At 36.2% G+C, this 16,100-nt stretch overlaps 1 protein-coding gene across 1 annotated transcript in view; it reads right to left on the minus strand.

The window, feature by feature from the left end:
• The window catches only part of LOC132649777 (cadherin EGF LAG seven-pass G-type receptor 2-like), a 98,554-nt gene that overhangs the window by 15,846 nt on the left and 66,608 nt on the right, over window positions 1–16,100 (minus strand). Inside the window, exons 17-18 of the mRNA XM_060374217.1 lie at window positions 1,224–1,365; window positions 790–1,043 (exon numbers count right to left, since the gene is read on the minus strand). Of these exons, the coding sequence (XP_060230200.1) occupies window positions 790–1,043; window positions 1,224–1,365 (396 nt within the window). The remainder of the gene's footprint in view (window positions 1–789; window positions 1,044–1,223; window positions 1,366–16,100) is intronic.

Raw genomic sequence — 16,100 nt, forward strand, 5'->3', positions numbered from 1 at the left:
AGATAAGTGTGTTAAGAAAGAACTAAATGCTTGTGTTTCTTCAAAATGTGTAAGTTGCAATCCTAAGTAACAAAAAAAAAAAAAAAATGGTGCCAGAAGTTTGGTAGTGTCTTCTTTGTGAGGTGATGAAGTTTTGGGTGTAGAACCTCCACGAATGCCATTTGTACCTTCACTGTAAAACTGAGAAAGCTCTCTAGTCCTCCTCCTACTATGTAGGAACATGGTGGTAAGAAGTAAATCCTTTTATTTTTTTCTGCTTTATGACAAGCCCTCACTGTGGAGCCTTGGCTGTCCTGGAACTTCCTTTGTAGCTCCGGCTGGCCTAGTCTAGTTTAAGTGTTTGTGCTGTGTTTTACCAAATTGTTACTTGAACCAACCAAGACAACACATGCATCTTGCCTTCCCATGAGTCTGCATGCTTCCTAAAAGAGAAAGCTACTAAATATTTTTTTCTAAGCAAAAAAAGTGATGCTCTCACTGTAATAAATGATTCCTGACTATTAATTTAAGCAGAGAAAAACATACTCTGATAAGAACTGTTAGGAATTCTTAAGAGCTAAGAACTCAAAAATGATTGCTTGATATATTTACTTCACTTTAACACTGACAGCTAACTGATACCACGGTTTCTCCTTCCTGGAAGATGAGAATTCAACTACATTAAAGTAATCGTTCCATTGAATGTCTTTCAATCCCAAAACAATAGAAAAACTCCTATGAGAGTTCTCAAGAACATTGTAGGAGACTAATTCAGACTACTTCAGAATCGCATGTCATCATTTTACTTACAGTTGTCGTAGCTGTTTTTGTGGAAGACGTTGGCTGTGCTGTGGTCCAGGGAAGCACATGAATTACGACTGTCATAGTGGCTGTCAGCTGACTAGCTTCATTCCCACCCAATTCATCAGTGACTTCAATCAGTAACTGGAAAGTCACCACATCTTGCGTTCCTTGAAACAGATCATACTGGAAATCCTGCGCGGTGGCCAGAAATGGCAACTCAGCACCTTCTCTCCAAAGTGTGAACTGATTGTTTGTATTTCCTAAGAATGATGAGGTAATAAAACAATGGAAACTGCATTGTGAATGGTTATTTTCATTTCCATGCTTAAGTTTTTATTGAAGATATATTTTATGATATGTTCCCACCAGCTACAAAATGTCTGACATGAGCATCTTATAAAACAGCATGGAAGAGGCCAATGTGAATTTATATGCTTTACCTTCTGTGACTGAATAGCTTAGCTGATCCTGTGGAGAATCTTTGTCTACACAATTGAGGCGAATGAAAGGACCCTTAAAGTTGGCATAAATCTGAGTTTCTAAATGTGGTGGTGTGCATACAGGAGGCTCATCATTAACATTCTAAAAAAAAAAAAAAGGTAATTTCTTAGGTTAAATCATATTCCAAAAATTTCTCCTTTCCATAGACAATTAGTCTCTTTTCGAATTTTCATTGCATATATTGTTGCCCTAGATAGTTTCAAGCAAATTATAGATAGACATCAAACACACACACACACACACAGAGAGAGAGAGAGAGAGAGAGAGAGAGAGAGAGAGCAGGAATGAGGGAAAATTTCTCACCTATGCACTTTTTCCCAGTGTGCTTCTTTATCAAAAACTTATTTCAGCACATATATTTTCTACTGACTTACTCATTCACCTTTTTCTATTTTCTCAAGTAACTAACTTGAGAAATAAGGCTGATACTACTGGTTTGAACCTGTGAGACCGTCTTCATGAACAACACTGCTGTCTTTTAAAAGTTATGATTGATAACCAGAAAAGTTCATGTTATAAGAAAAAGAGTGAAAATGGTAGAGATGAAAAGCAATTAATTGATTTAAACTTTTTACAAATTTGGAAAGATCATGGTTACCTTTAAAAATTATTCTATGTTCTTAATGAAGATTAACAAGTATAAATAAGTAAACATCATTTTAAAAGATAAATAAAGAGCCAAGCAAAATGTTTGTTGGGGAATGCCAAGCACACCTCTCTAAATAAACTCCCTTGAATGTAATTCTCCACAATCATTTTGATATTCCTATTTCATCTTGAAGCTCTGGGAACATTTTGGAAGAAGGAATTCTTAGCTCCCCAAAATTATTATGTCCAGCTTTTAACTTGTTCTTAAATTAACCAAAGGGGACACTGCCAACCTTGAATCATCAGTTTCTTATTTTGAGGTGCCGTTTATATGGGTTGGAATTTAATATATCATTCCAATCTTGCTTGCCAGAATTAATTTTGGCAAAAGACCATCATTTTCTTAAATAACTGGATCTCCAATTACATTAGAGCATGGCATACTCATGCTAGTAAATTATTATTTTGTTGGAAATCTGACCAATACAAAGTATACAAGAAAGCAAAAAAAGTTGTTTATATACCTTAAAAATTAGAATCACCATAATTCTGGAACAAACATACTCTGAAATTTTATTATATGTATTTATTAACTAAATTTCAATAAATAAAAACAAACTTAGCCAGTGCATTTGGTGAGTTCTTTAAGACCTGTTCCCAATTAAAGAGAAATAAATTGAGTTGCAATTATCTTAAAGTAATCTGGAAAGGCATTTTCAATCCCTGTATTGTTATGCAATTACCTGAGGTGGTTATTAAATAAAACACACTATTTAATTTTTTTTCTTGATTCCTAATAAATAAAATGTAGTCTCAACACATAAATTATAATTTAGCAACATTTTTTTTCTTTTATTTGGAATAGAACAGGTTGTCTTTATGCAGAAATCCATCAAGTTTTTAACTGCAGGAGTTGGCGAAAGGCTCCGCATTTGAGGGCATTCACTGTTTTTGCAGAGGACCCAGGTTCAGTTCCCAGCACCCACATGGCAGGTCGCAACCATCTGTAACTGGAGTTCTCGGAGTTCAAACACATTCACCTGACCTCCTGGGACGCCAGGGATGCACCTGGTGTGTGTACAGATCGGCAAACATGAATAAACACAAACTACATAAACATAAATAAGTAATTTTTTATGTTTTTAAATACAAATAGGGCAAATTTGGGCCACTTGGGGAAGCTGTGGGTCATTTGTCTAGTATGATTTATACTCTAAATTCTAAATTAAAAACAAAAATACTAAGTCAATCATCTATGCAGTTGGTGTCCTTGTGTTGGGCACATGGATGTTTGGAATTGTAATGTCTTATTTGTGGATTTTTTTTTTCCTGAAAGGGGATGTAATACCCCTCTTCTGATTAGTGCTGGCTGAAAGTCTGTTTTCTCAGTCCCTGCACTGAAAGGGGATTTGACACAGGTTCCCACACCTAATAAGAACCTATTTGCAGCTAAACCTGCTGGGAAAGGGAAATCGATTTTCTCCAGCGGAGGAAACGAGGTGTACCAAGCATGCTCCAAGACAGACCCCATGTCCAAGAGTATTGCCAACACAAAATGTACTTTGGGTTTTGCTCTGTGTGTGTACGTGTGTGTGTGTGTGTGTGTGTGTGTGTTGTTTTGTTTTATTGTCTCATTGCTCTTTTTTTCTCTTGATTTTAATATTAGTGTTGAGAGAGAGAGATCATTAAGTCAGATAGATAAGGAGGTAGGGAGGATCTTAGAGAATTTGGGGTAGGTGGAATGTGATAAAAATACATCATACCCAAAAACTAAGTTTTAAAATAATTTAAAAGAGGAAATGCAAAATACATGGTAAAAAATGGTCATAGTTGGTACAGATTTGGCATGTTGAAAGCATTTCTATCCTTAATGATCTTTATTCTTTTTGTATAAGTATGACCCTCAGCAAGCAGAAAGACACATACAGTATATACTCACTTATAAGTGGATATTAGTCATATAATATAGGATAAACATACTAAAATTCTATAGTCCTAAAGAAGCTAAACAACAAGGAAGACTCTAGGGAAGAGGCTGAAGCCTCACTCAGTAGGGCAGACAGGGTAGATTTTAGAAGTAGAAGACAAGGAACAGGAGAGGAACCTTCCACAGAGGACCTCTGAAAGATTCTATCCACCAGGGTTTCGAAGGAGATACTGCAACTCATAGTCAAACTTTAGACAGAGTGCCAGAATCCTTATGGAAGAAGAGGGAGATAGAAAGACCTGGAGGGCACAGGAACTCCACAAGGAGAACAACAGAACCAAAAAACTTGGGCCCATGGGGCTTGCAGAGATGAATACTCCAACCAAGGACCATACATAGAGAGGACCTAGGCCTCCTGCTCAGAGGAAGCCCATAGGTTGCTCAGTTTCCAAGTGGGTTCCCTAGTAAGAGGGGGAGGGACTGTCTCTGACATAAACTTAATGGCCAGCTCTTTGATCACCTCCCCCTGGGGGGTGCAGCCTTGCCAGGCTACAGATGATGATGCAACCAGCCTTGATAAGACCTGATAGGCTAGGGTCAGATAGAAGTGGAAGAGGTCCTGTATATCAGGGAATTAGGGAAAGGGCATAGGGTAAAAAGAGAGAGGAGGTGGGACTAGGAAGAAACGGGGGAGGGGGTTACAAACTGAATAAAATGTAATAAATAAATAAATAGATAGATAAGAAAGAGCCAAGACTTAAAAAACAAACTAACAAAAAAATGTTTACTATTGTTCTTCCTGAGTTCTAAAATATATTTATGTATTTCAAGAGAGGATATCTAGCACAGGTAAACTTCTGAAATAAGATGATAGAACACAAACAAATTGCTACTGAAACCCTATCTCATTACCTTGATGGTTATTGTTAAATGTCTACTTTGCTTCATAACATTGGATACAATGTGGATAGCTCCTGTCTCTGACTCTCCCGCCCTCATAGACTCTATCTGGGACTGTGAGCCCAAACTAAACCTTTTTCTCTTCAGTTGCTTTGTCAGAGTATCTTATAACAGCAACAAACAAAAGAGACTGAGACACTTTCTTAAAACATTATTTTTACATAAAATAAGACAGGGCTGACAACATTGCACAGTGGGTAAAGGCCATGGAGTGTCATAACCTGAATTCTATTCCTAAGGTGCACACAGAGGAAGGAGAGATCCAACTCCTGCAAGTTACACAAATACATAAAATAAATAAATACACTTAATTAAATAAAAATAAAACATAAAGCAAGAAAATAATGTGAGACTGAGAGCTCGATGCTCATTTATATTTAAAGGTTTAATAATAAAAAATAAGTACATAGTCTGAGTAAAATGCCAGAGATTAGAGCACATCAAAGAGATAAATAGAATAACTTCAAGTTTTATAGACCTAAGTTGATTAGGAAAAGTTCTCAATAGTGATGCTAGTGCTAGTATTTATTAAGTTTTGCAGTCATTACTCATGCTTGTCTCTCATGTTATGTGAAATGAGAGCCGGAACACTCTTTCACTGAATTCTCTCTGCTACATGACATTCTGGAAAGTTTTAACATAGCAAAGTCTCAGAGTTACACTATTAAGCATCAACATACTCCTTCCCAAGTTTTAGCTCTGTATTTCCTATTGTATGGTGTGTGTGTGTGTGTGTGTGTGTGATAGAGACAGAGAATTTTTAATATAATGTACCTTTTAACATTTTTTTTTGCCCAGATTTCAGTAACCTCTCCCATGATCTTCTCCTCACTCGCAGGTCCCAGTGCAGGACATGTTCTAGGTGCCATTTGTGTTCTGAGCAGCCTCCATGGACTGTTGACAAGCCAGCTGCCCCAGAAAGTTCTGCCTTTATTCTATAGACCAGTTCAGTCTGTGTCTTCTGCTAAACTTCTTTTCACTCTTTATCTTTTTTTCTTGTGTTTGAACGCACATTCTGCCTGCCTCACTCCTGAGTGCTAGGATGACAGGCATGCTCCAGGCTTTGTTCTTCTGTTTGCTGTAGGCATCATGACAGACACACACTCTTCCTCTGAGATGGTCGTTATCTGAGAAGGTCATAGAACATCATCCCATAGTGCTGGTGTTATTCTCTCCTCCAGTGCCTTGAGGTGAGCACTTTTTTTTTTTTTTACCTTGGAAACACTTGACATTTCTTTTACCACCATGGTAGTTAATAATGATCTGCTATATTTTACTTCTTAACTCAATACTGAATGTCTTATATCTAATAATGTGATCTCTATTTTAGTTAGCAATGATTAATGACATAATATATTTGAATTGACTTGTATAAAATACAAAAATATATTAAATGTTTACATTAAATGTTCATTTTTATGAATGGGGCTTTCATGTGCTTCATTCCTTCTTGATTTATTCCCAGGAAATTTTTAGCCACTGATAAAAATGTAATGTAACTCAAAACAAGCAGGAAAAAAAAGTCAACAGAAAAAGAGAAGTGTAGGAAAGAAAATATGAATATATTAATATATGAATATATTTTGTTATATTGTTAACATATAACAAAATATTATATGTTAACATGTAAAGCAAATAATAAATAAATACAAACACATTAACAACCACAATGAATGTAAAGGCACTTGCTTTGCCATTTAAACACAACTATAATATTGAGTCATAAGCCATAAAATTATATAGAAAATATTTAAAAACAAAAGTATAAGAGCATTGGTTAAAAAGGAAAAACATATAGAAATGCTGCCAATGTTGCACATAAAAGCATTTTTTGCTGTATTTATGGCTAGCAGCCATTTTGTCACTTAAATGAATATCCCTACAAGTTGTCAATCATCGTCACAAAGCAATGAGGAAATGTAAGCTAAACCACAGTGGTTAGAATAAAATTGACAGTACCAAAGGACAAAGAAGAAGAATTGAGTTTCTTGCACCTCATGGTTACATAGATATACAGTGATCAAGTCCCCTTGGAAAAACTGTTGAAGAGTTTCTAGAGACCCAAGGAAGCATTTCTAGGTGTCTCTGTGAAGGGCTGTGAGAGCTTAACAACTGCATCACAGGTTTGATGTTGTAATAAGGAACAGCCCAACCATTAGGCTGGACATTGTTTAACCCACTGAAGAATTGGGCTAGAAAGACCAGAGTCTCCTCTACTTCTTTGGGGCATGGAAGCTCCAGGTTATTTTGCTTTGATACTTGAGAACTTAATTTGAATGTCCCCATCCCGAACCTTGGCTATGAGGCCTTTGGGGCTAAATGGATGGTGGTACTAGTAATGCTAGCTTTTCTTCCATAGTATGGAGTTTTCAGGAGTAAATTAAATATGAAACACAGTTTCTGAAAGGTTTTGTTAACTTCATCTCAAGATCAGATATTTATTTTCCTCTCTGAGTTCAAATTTGTCCTATTCTCATATTGGGAAACCTCAACAAGAAATGGAATATAAATTTTGATCCACAACACATGATATTCACAAAGTGAAGAGCAGAAAGATAACCAGATATACAGATACAATTTTATGACCCAGATAGTTTCTTTTCCATTATAACATGGAAAACCTGAAAACAGTAAGGATATAAAATTATAAATCATAAACAGTCCTCTAAGAAATGACAGAATTTTCATAAAAGGACAAGAAACATAAATATACTTGAATTGAATAGAATAACATTTTAAATATTAAAACATTCATAATAATTCAAATTTTTATTAAAATATAACTACTTTATATTTTCAAAATAAGAGAAAGACATATAAGCTGCCACTTTAAATGTTTTTACCCTGCTTGTAGTTTTTGATCAAAGCACTTGTATCTAGTGTTCTTTAAATAATTATAAACTATGAGGCCAGGGATATGGTTCAGTGGGAAAGAGTTCTTGCCTCCAAGCCTGAAACATAAGTTCAAGCCCTAGAAACACATGTTAGGAAAGAACCAACTTTCATAAGTTGCCCTCTGACCTTCACACAGAAATGATGTCATGTGTTGTGCTCAGGCATGCACACATGTGCCTCACTGAACACACACATACCAATACACACACACATACACACTAACTCACTCACTCAGTAAACAGAGAAAGGCAAGTACACAGGCAGGGAGGCAGGCAGAGATAGATAGATAAAAGTTAGCACTGTAAGTGGATAGCTTCCCAAATAGAAAAAATGTTCTCTTCATTGCAGCGATCTACAAATTTAAATAAATTCACTACCATCCAACAATGTCACTTGAAAAAAAAAACTAACTATAATTTTATATAATATAGAAGACCAATAATGTCTATCTTGTCTTTGTTCTGTCTCTGTCTTTTCTCTGATTCTCTGCCTTCGTCTATTTGGTTTTTTCTCTCCACAAGTTGTTTGTTTGTTTTGTTCTTGCAAGTAATAAGACAATGCTGGCAGTTATGTAAGATTTGAAAAAAAGACATCCTACTGGATGTCCACATGTAGAAAATGCAAATAGATCCATATTTATCACCCTGCACAAAACTAAAGTCCAAGTGGATCAAACACCTCAACATAAAACCAGACACACTAAATCTGTTAGAAGAAAAAGTGGGCAAGAGTCTTGAACTCATTGGCACAGGAGACAACATCCTGAACAGAACACCAACAGCACAGGCTCTAAGATCAACTATCAATAAATGGGACCTCATGAAACTGAAAAGCTTCTGTAAAGCAAAGGGACTGTCCTCAGAACAAAATGTCAGCCAACAGATTGGGAAAGGATCTTCACCAACCCTATATTTGATAGAGGGCTAATATCCAGAATATATAAAGAACTCAAGAAGTTAAAAAGCAAGAAATCAAGTTATCCAATTAAAAAATGGGATATGGAATATTGAATGGCAGAAAAATGCTTAAAGAAATGGTCAACGTCCTTAGTCATCAGGGAAATGCAAATCAAAATGGCCCTAAGAATTCACCTTAAAAGTGACAACACATGATGGAGAGGATGTGGAGAGAAAGGAACCCTCCTCCATTGCTGGTGGGAATGTAAACTTGTACAACCATTTTAGGAAATCAATCTGGTACTTCCTCAGAAAATTAGGAATAGTGTTATCTCAAGGTCCAGCTATACCACTCCTAGGAATATATCCAAAACATGGTCAAGTATACAACAAGGACATTTGCTCAACTATGTCCATAGCAGCTTTTTTCATAATAGCCAGAATCTGGAAACAACCCAGATGCCCCTCAATGGAGGAATGGATATAGAAATTGTGGTACATTTACACAATGAAATACTACTCAGCAAATAAAAACAAGGAAATTATGAAATTTGAAGGCAAATGGTGGGAACTAGAAAAGGTCACCCTGAGTAAGGTATCCCAGAAGCAGAAAGACACACATGGTATATACTCATCTATAAATGGATATTAGACTTATAATATCTGATAAAAATACTAAAATCTGTACACCTAAAGAAGCTAAGCAAGAGGAGGGCACTGGGTAGGATCATCAATCCTCATCCAAAAGGCAAACGGGATAGAAATCAGAAGAGTGAGGAAACAGGAAACAGGACAGGAGCCTACCACAAAAGGCTCTGAAAGACTCTACTCAGCAGAGTATCAGAGTAGATGCTGAGACTCATAGCCAAACTTTGGGCAGAGTACAGGGAATATTAGGAGAGAAAGGGAAGATGAAAGACCTGGAAGGCAAAGGAGCTCCACAAGGAGACAACAGAAGCAAAAGAGTCTGGGTCCAGGGGTCTTTTCTGAGACTAATACCCCAATCAAAGACCATTCATGGAGATAATCTAGGATCCTTAGATTATAGGATAATCACAGATGTATCCCATGGCAGCTCACTGTTCAAGTGGTTTCTCTAGAAAGGGAAACAGGGGCTGTCTCTGACATGAACTCAGTGGCTGGCTCTTTGATCACCTTCCCCTGAGGGGGAAGCATCAGTACCAGCCCACAGAGGAGGACAAAGCAACAGTTCTGATGAGACCTGATAGGCTAGAGTCAGAAGGAAGGGGAGGACAACCTCCCCATCAGTGGACTGGGGGAGGGGCATAGGAGGAGAAGATGGAGGGAGGGTGGGATTGGAAGGGCATGAGGGAGTGGGCTACAGCTGGGATACAAAGTGAATAAATTGTAATTGATAAAAAATAAATTAATAAAAAAAGAAAAATCATAAAAGGTCTTTGAAACTCTTGTCAGATCCCACACTTCACAATTCGTTCATATTTTCTGGAAGTTAAGATAAAAGACTAGAATATATCCCTTAACTGGCATAGTGGGATTCAAAACTCATTCCTTTATTATGTTTTTCTTCTTAGTTTATGGGATCAATTTTCCATATGGTATTTGTAGTACTTACAGGAAAGTTTGTATGTTGGCTTTCTCCCTTGTAAAACATATGTTATTGAGTTCTTGGACTCTGGGTGAACATCCTCTGTCTCAGAGGACACCCGGAGGCTGTTTTCATGTTATCTCTAGGGTTTATACTCATACAGCCTCTGGACGCAGGCTGAGCTTTAATTACTTACTTAGGAAGGCCTTTCAGTTCTGGGTGGGAACAGACATCATTTTCTCCCTGTCTTTTTTCTTACACTAACCATTCTTGATCCAAATAACAATGAAAACATATTAATACTGCTTCCCCTTCTTCCTTTCATTGTTGCTTTGGTTATTTGCTGTGTTGGAAAAATGACAAGCAAAATAGTTTGTTTGAAACAACAGCAACATTGAAAATGGAATCAAACTTATATACAAGGTTAAAAAGTATGACAAAAATCAAAAGCAACCCACTTATGGGTTTGTTTCTTCATTTTCCGCTTTTGGCCAAAGAAAAAAGAGAAGACTCAGAAAGAAAATCACTCATGTGGCTAGACTATCCGATGTTATTGTTGTCCCAGTGTTGAGAATCTCATGAGAAATCTTGGTTTCCATGGCAAGTGCAGTTATATGTCTGACACGCTGCTCTAATGCAAGATGGTATGGATGCTGACAGACAGCAAAATGGCACTGCAGCCAACACAAGAGTATATGCTAATCATAATCTGGAACCTGCTTTGTTATGGTCTGGCAGACCTCCAGTGATCGAACTAGAGTAAAAATAGTATCACTACTGGGGATTCTTCAGCAGTCATTTGTCCCAATCTCTCCCAGGTCCCTTTCTTCTTCATTTTTAGACTATGGTCCCCTCTTTTTTTTTTTTTTAAATGAAGTCAGTTAGTACTTTTAAGAATAAGTTTTTTAGGTTTTTATCCCTTAAAATAAAATTTCAATAACATGTATGTGTTACTTCTTTCCTTCTCTAAAACATGATTTCTCAAAAAAACCTTATCTGTTCACCAACTAACGACCATCCCACTTGCTTCTAAATTTGAGCAGTTATAAACAAAGATGCTACCGCCATCTAAATGCCGGCTCTGAGGTGGACATACAGTTTTCAGCTAGTGAAAGTAAATGTTATGGAGCATAACTTCCAGATGGTACAGCTGAATATTTTTGTGTTTGTTAAAAAATGTTGAACTATTTTAGACATTTTGTTGAAAATGTCTAAAACAGACACACTGTTCTTAATATTCTGTTAAGCAACACAAGTGTCTATTGTCTCACATCCTTGACAGCATTTGGTGGTATCCATGTTTTATTTCTTTACCATTTAATTGCATGTCTATTCTAGTAGCATGTCTATTCCTTGTAGTTTTATTATTTAATGTGTGTAAGACAATGCCATTGAGCTTATTTTCTTATGCTTGTTTTCACCTACAAATCTTTAGTAAATTATTGTTGTTTTTGTTGTTCATGCCTTAATAAAGTTTCTTTTCTTACTGTAGATTTTTTTTTCACATTCATAGAATACTTTTGAGAATAGTCCTAAACCAGGCAGATCTTTTGCAAATACTTTCTCTCACACTGTAGCTAGTCATTAAATTTTTTGGACATCATTTTTCAAAAACAAACAAAAAAAATTAGAATTTTTATCAAGTCCAGTTGGTCAGAACTTTCCTATGTCATATTTCCATGCTGTATCTTAAAAACTGGGTACTAAAAACACTCTAAAAATGTCTTGGAATTTTCTAGGAGGGTTACTATTCACGTTTCACACTTAGATCTAAAGCCACACTGAGTGAAGTCTGTCAAGAGCTTCACTCAGGTCTTTGCCTGATGTCTTTCTAGAACCATTCACTGGAGACACTGTCTCTGCTGAGCGCTTTGATTTCTGTCCCTATGTCTGTTTTATCGGTTTATTGACCTCCTCTTTCACTAATTCAAAATCATATTAATCCCTGGAAAATTTTCCTTTTTTGAGTCAGCACTTCATTTGGTAGCTATGTAGACCAAACCAGCCCCAAATTCATGGAAATCCTCTGTGTCTCCCAGGTGAATTACAGACCCTCCTGTATAGTCTTGGAGACATTGTTCATATCCTTCAGCATTTCACCCAGAGCCTCTGGCTCTTTCACGTTGCTTGTCAATGTCCATAAAGCGCATATGTGGAATTTTTACTGAATTGCATTGAGTCCATATAACAAATCGTAAATAATAATATGTTAACAATATTGAGCTGTTTGTCCCAGAATGTAAAATTGCTCTCCATGTACTTCTTTTCATTTTCTTCATTTGAATTTTATGGTTTTCTTTATGCATTGGACCTATTTTGTTGGCTTTATACACGATGATTCATTTTTACACTTTTTCTTTGAGTAGTATTCTATCCATGATTGCTTTTCAAGTTCTACTTCCTCATTGTGGGTTATTAGAAAAAATAAACTTCAGAAAATCATATTAATCTCTGGTAAGCTTGTTACAATAGCTTCTTAATTCTGGGACTCTTCTTTATTTCTTTCTGTTTTTCATATATAAAAATATCTTACATAACAACAATAATTTTATTTATTTATTTCAAATAAATAAATCTATTATCTTCTCTTGCATTAACTAGGGCTTCTGTTATCATGTCAAAATTAAGATGAGAAAGTACATCCTTATGCCTTTAAATAGAACATTAGTTTGAAAATTTTGTCTTTTTAGATTTATTCTATCAAGTCAAGTCATTTTTTATTTTTACTCTGTTTAGAATATTTGTCATGAAGTTCTGTTTGATTTTATCAAATGTTTTTTTTTCTCCATCTATTAGTGTAATTGTGCAAGTTTTCTCCTTTAACCTGGTAGACTGATGAAAATTATTAAAAATATTCAACCATCCTCGCATAGCAGGAATAATGATGTGATCATGATGTGAAAGTATCTCTGCATATTTTAGATATGGCTGGCTATATTTTGTTGGAGATGTTTGCTTCTATATTTTTGAGAAGTGTTGCTCTGTAATTTTTCTCTGAATTTTTTTTATCTGCATCTGGTATGTGATTTTGTTAGCTTGTTAAAAAAATGCTCATTTTTTCCTTTTCACAAATAGAACAAATAATTCTTATGAAGTGCTCCTGACACTATTCTCCAAACACTAGATAATCATGCTAATAATATTTTCAATTACAAACAAGACAGGGCCCTGTACATTCCCTGGAGGCAAGGAAAGCAATGCTTTCATAGATGGACAGCATTTCTGTCCACCATCTTTGGCCCTATAGATTACACCAAGGGTCAGAAATCTCTTCTCTTTAAAGAAAGACATTTGATTAAGAGTATAATACTTTGAACAGGTACTGTCAAGATTTGAGATATTGCTTTTTCACTTACAGTAGAAATCGGCATTATTTATCCTATCGCTAGGTAAATTCTTAATAACAAAATATTGCTTGGTGAGGAAAACAAAAAAATGAAAAATGGACATGTAGTCACACTGCTTCCTAACGTTTATTTTGTTTCTATATACTAGTGTTTTCCTTAGTCCTGGCCAAAGAAACTTTCTTTGCAGAGAATGCCATTAATGTAAAGGCTTCTGTTCGCACAAGTACGGAGAATATGTGACTATTGTGTGCCCTACACACATTACACTCCAGGGAGCATCATGGAGAAGGGCACAGAATGAGTAGAGAGCAACATAGGAGGGAGAGTAGCTTCCAAATGCTGTTCCGTGAGTATGATATGTCTGAGCACTCAGAAGACATGGCAGTTTCAGTTGCCTACCTACAGCTCCACAACACTGAGATAGCAAAGATTTAGTCCTAGATACAAGAGGGAATCATGGGGCCCTGCCACGCACAGAGCTGTGAGCGACGGTGGAGGGCTCCCGGAAGAACAGAAATCATTGTCTTCCGTGATGTAGCCATTACTATGTTATTCATGCTCCATTAGACACATTCCTAGTCACGCCCACGTGAGTAGTCAGGTGAAACCCGATGGGTCACAAAGCAAGCAAGCAAACAAACAAAACAAAAACCAAAGCAGCAACAACAACAACAAAGAATGAAAAGGAAAAAAAAAAACTACACAAAAAGGCATTAAAGTGGAAATACTTAATGGGTGGGAAAAGGGTATGAGAGAGGGGGTAAAGGACAGTGGAGAGAAGAGTGTGATCCAAATGTGTTACTTGGATTAAACTGTGAAAGAACAATCTAATTACAAAGATCCTTTGTGTTATCATATTTGTTGGGAATCAGCTTTGTGATTAATTCTACCTCTATTTGATGAAGGAATAACTTACAAAGGAATTTTTAAATGTCAGCTCAGAAATTACATTTTATGGTCATCTTTGTATTTTTTTATTTTAGGTAATCATAAATTTTGTCTTATGCTATAGACACACAGAGATACAAATGTACATGCATACATCTCTTCATACATCTGTATGCATTTGATTTTTGCATGTTATCTAAGAAACATTGTCTTATTGTAATTATAGATGATAAACTTAAGTTATTATAACTTGAACAATAGTCTTTCAATAAAAGTAAAAATGAAAATCAGAAAGAATATTCATCTGAGGCATTTGTTTCCATAAATCACTAATACTGATATAAAAATACCAACATGGAAATATTTTAGAACCATAGAGATACTTCAGTAATGTTTTTGGGACTTTCTAAGAACAATATATTTATTATTGTTGAACTTTTATTTGTTAAAATCATATTAAATTTTACTAGAATATTCTGGTTTACTGTGTTGTATTATTCAGAAAAATTATCAAATACTTAGAAAAAATCACACTCTCACCCCCAAATATTAGGTGATAAAAAGTGGTAACAATGGTTTTCCTTGAGGACAAGTTTCTTAAATAAATGTTTGTATTTTCATGTAAGCTATATAACTAATGGTTGTTTGTTCTCAAACCGTGAAAATAGAGAGATAGAAATAAGTTTGTAAGAATTCTAACCATTGAGGGAATACTATTAGAAATCAGGAAAAGTCTGCAGTATGTAAAATGGACTAGACCATGTAGTGTCAAAAATAAGCATGAAACATGACTCATTATACTTGGAAAACAACACTAATTTCATCTGTGTCACAATCAGATATGTTAGTTACTTTTAAAGGCTAGTTTTTATGCATTGACTTAGAAATTCATGTTTTTTACACTTTAATTTTTCCACTTTTAAAGGCATTGTTTCAGTGGTTGGAAAGGTCTTCCAGTTGGTAAAGGGCTTGCTTTATAAATATGAAGGACAAGTTTGCTCTCCACAAATCCATGTTTGGGGGTTTATGTTAGTGATTCCAGCTCTGAGGAGGTAGAGACAGCTAGGAGCCTGGAACAGGCTGGCCAGGAACTTTACAATTAGAAAAACAATTCCAGGTCAGTGAAAGACTTTTTTTTAAAATATATTTTTTCTTAATTTATTCATTTTTGTATCCCAGCTGTAATCCCCTCCTACTTCCCTCTCAATCCCACCCTTCTTCCCTTTTCTCTCCCCATTCCCCCCACTCCACTGGTAAGAGTGGTCCTTTCCCCCTTCCATCTGACCCTAGTCTATCATGTCTCATCAGGACTGGCTGCATTGTCTTCCTCTGTGGCCTGGCAAGGCTGCTCCCCCATCAGGGGGAGGTAATCAAAGAGCTAGCCACTGAGTTCAGAGACAGCCCCTATTCCCCTTACTAGGTAACCCACTTAGCTGCCATGGGCTACATTTGTGCAGGGGTTTTAGGTTATCTCCATGCATGGTCCTTGGTTGGAGTAGGGGTCTCAGAAAAGACCCCTGAACCTAGATATTTTGGTTCTGTTGCTCTCCTCGTGGAGCTCCTGTCTCCTCTATGTCTTTCACCTCCCTTTTCTTTCATAAGATTCCCTGCACTCTGCCCAAAGTTTGGCTGTGAATCTCAGCATCTGCCATCATTACCTGCTGGGTAGAGTCATTCGGAGGCCCTCTGTGTTAGGCTCCTGTCCTGTTCCCTGTTTTCTCCCTCTTCTGATGTCCATCTTGTTTGCC

The sequence above is a fragment of the Meriones unguiculatus genome, chromosome 21 (genome assembly GCF_030254825.1).
Source record: "Meriones unguiculatus strain TT.TT164.6M chromosome 21, Bangor_MerUng_6.1, whole genome shotgun sequence".
Classification (NCBI taxonomy): Eukaryota; Metazoa; Chordata; class Mammalia; order Rodentia; family Muridae; genus Meriones; species Meriones unguiculatus.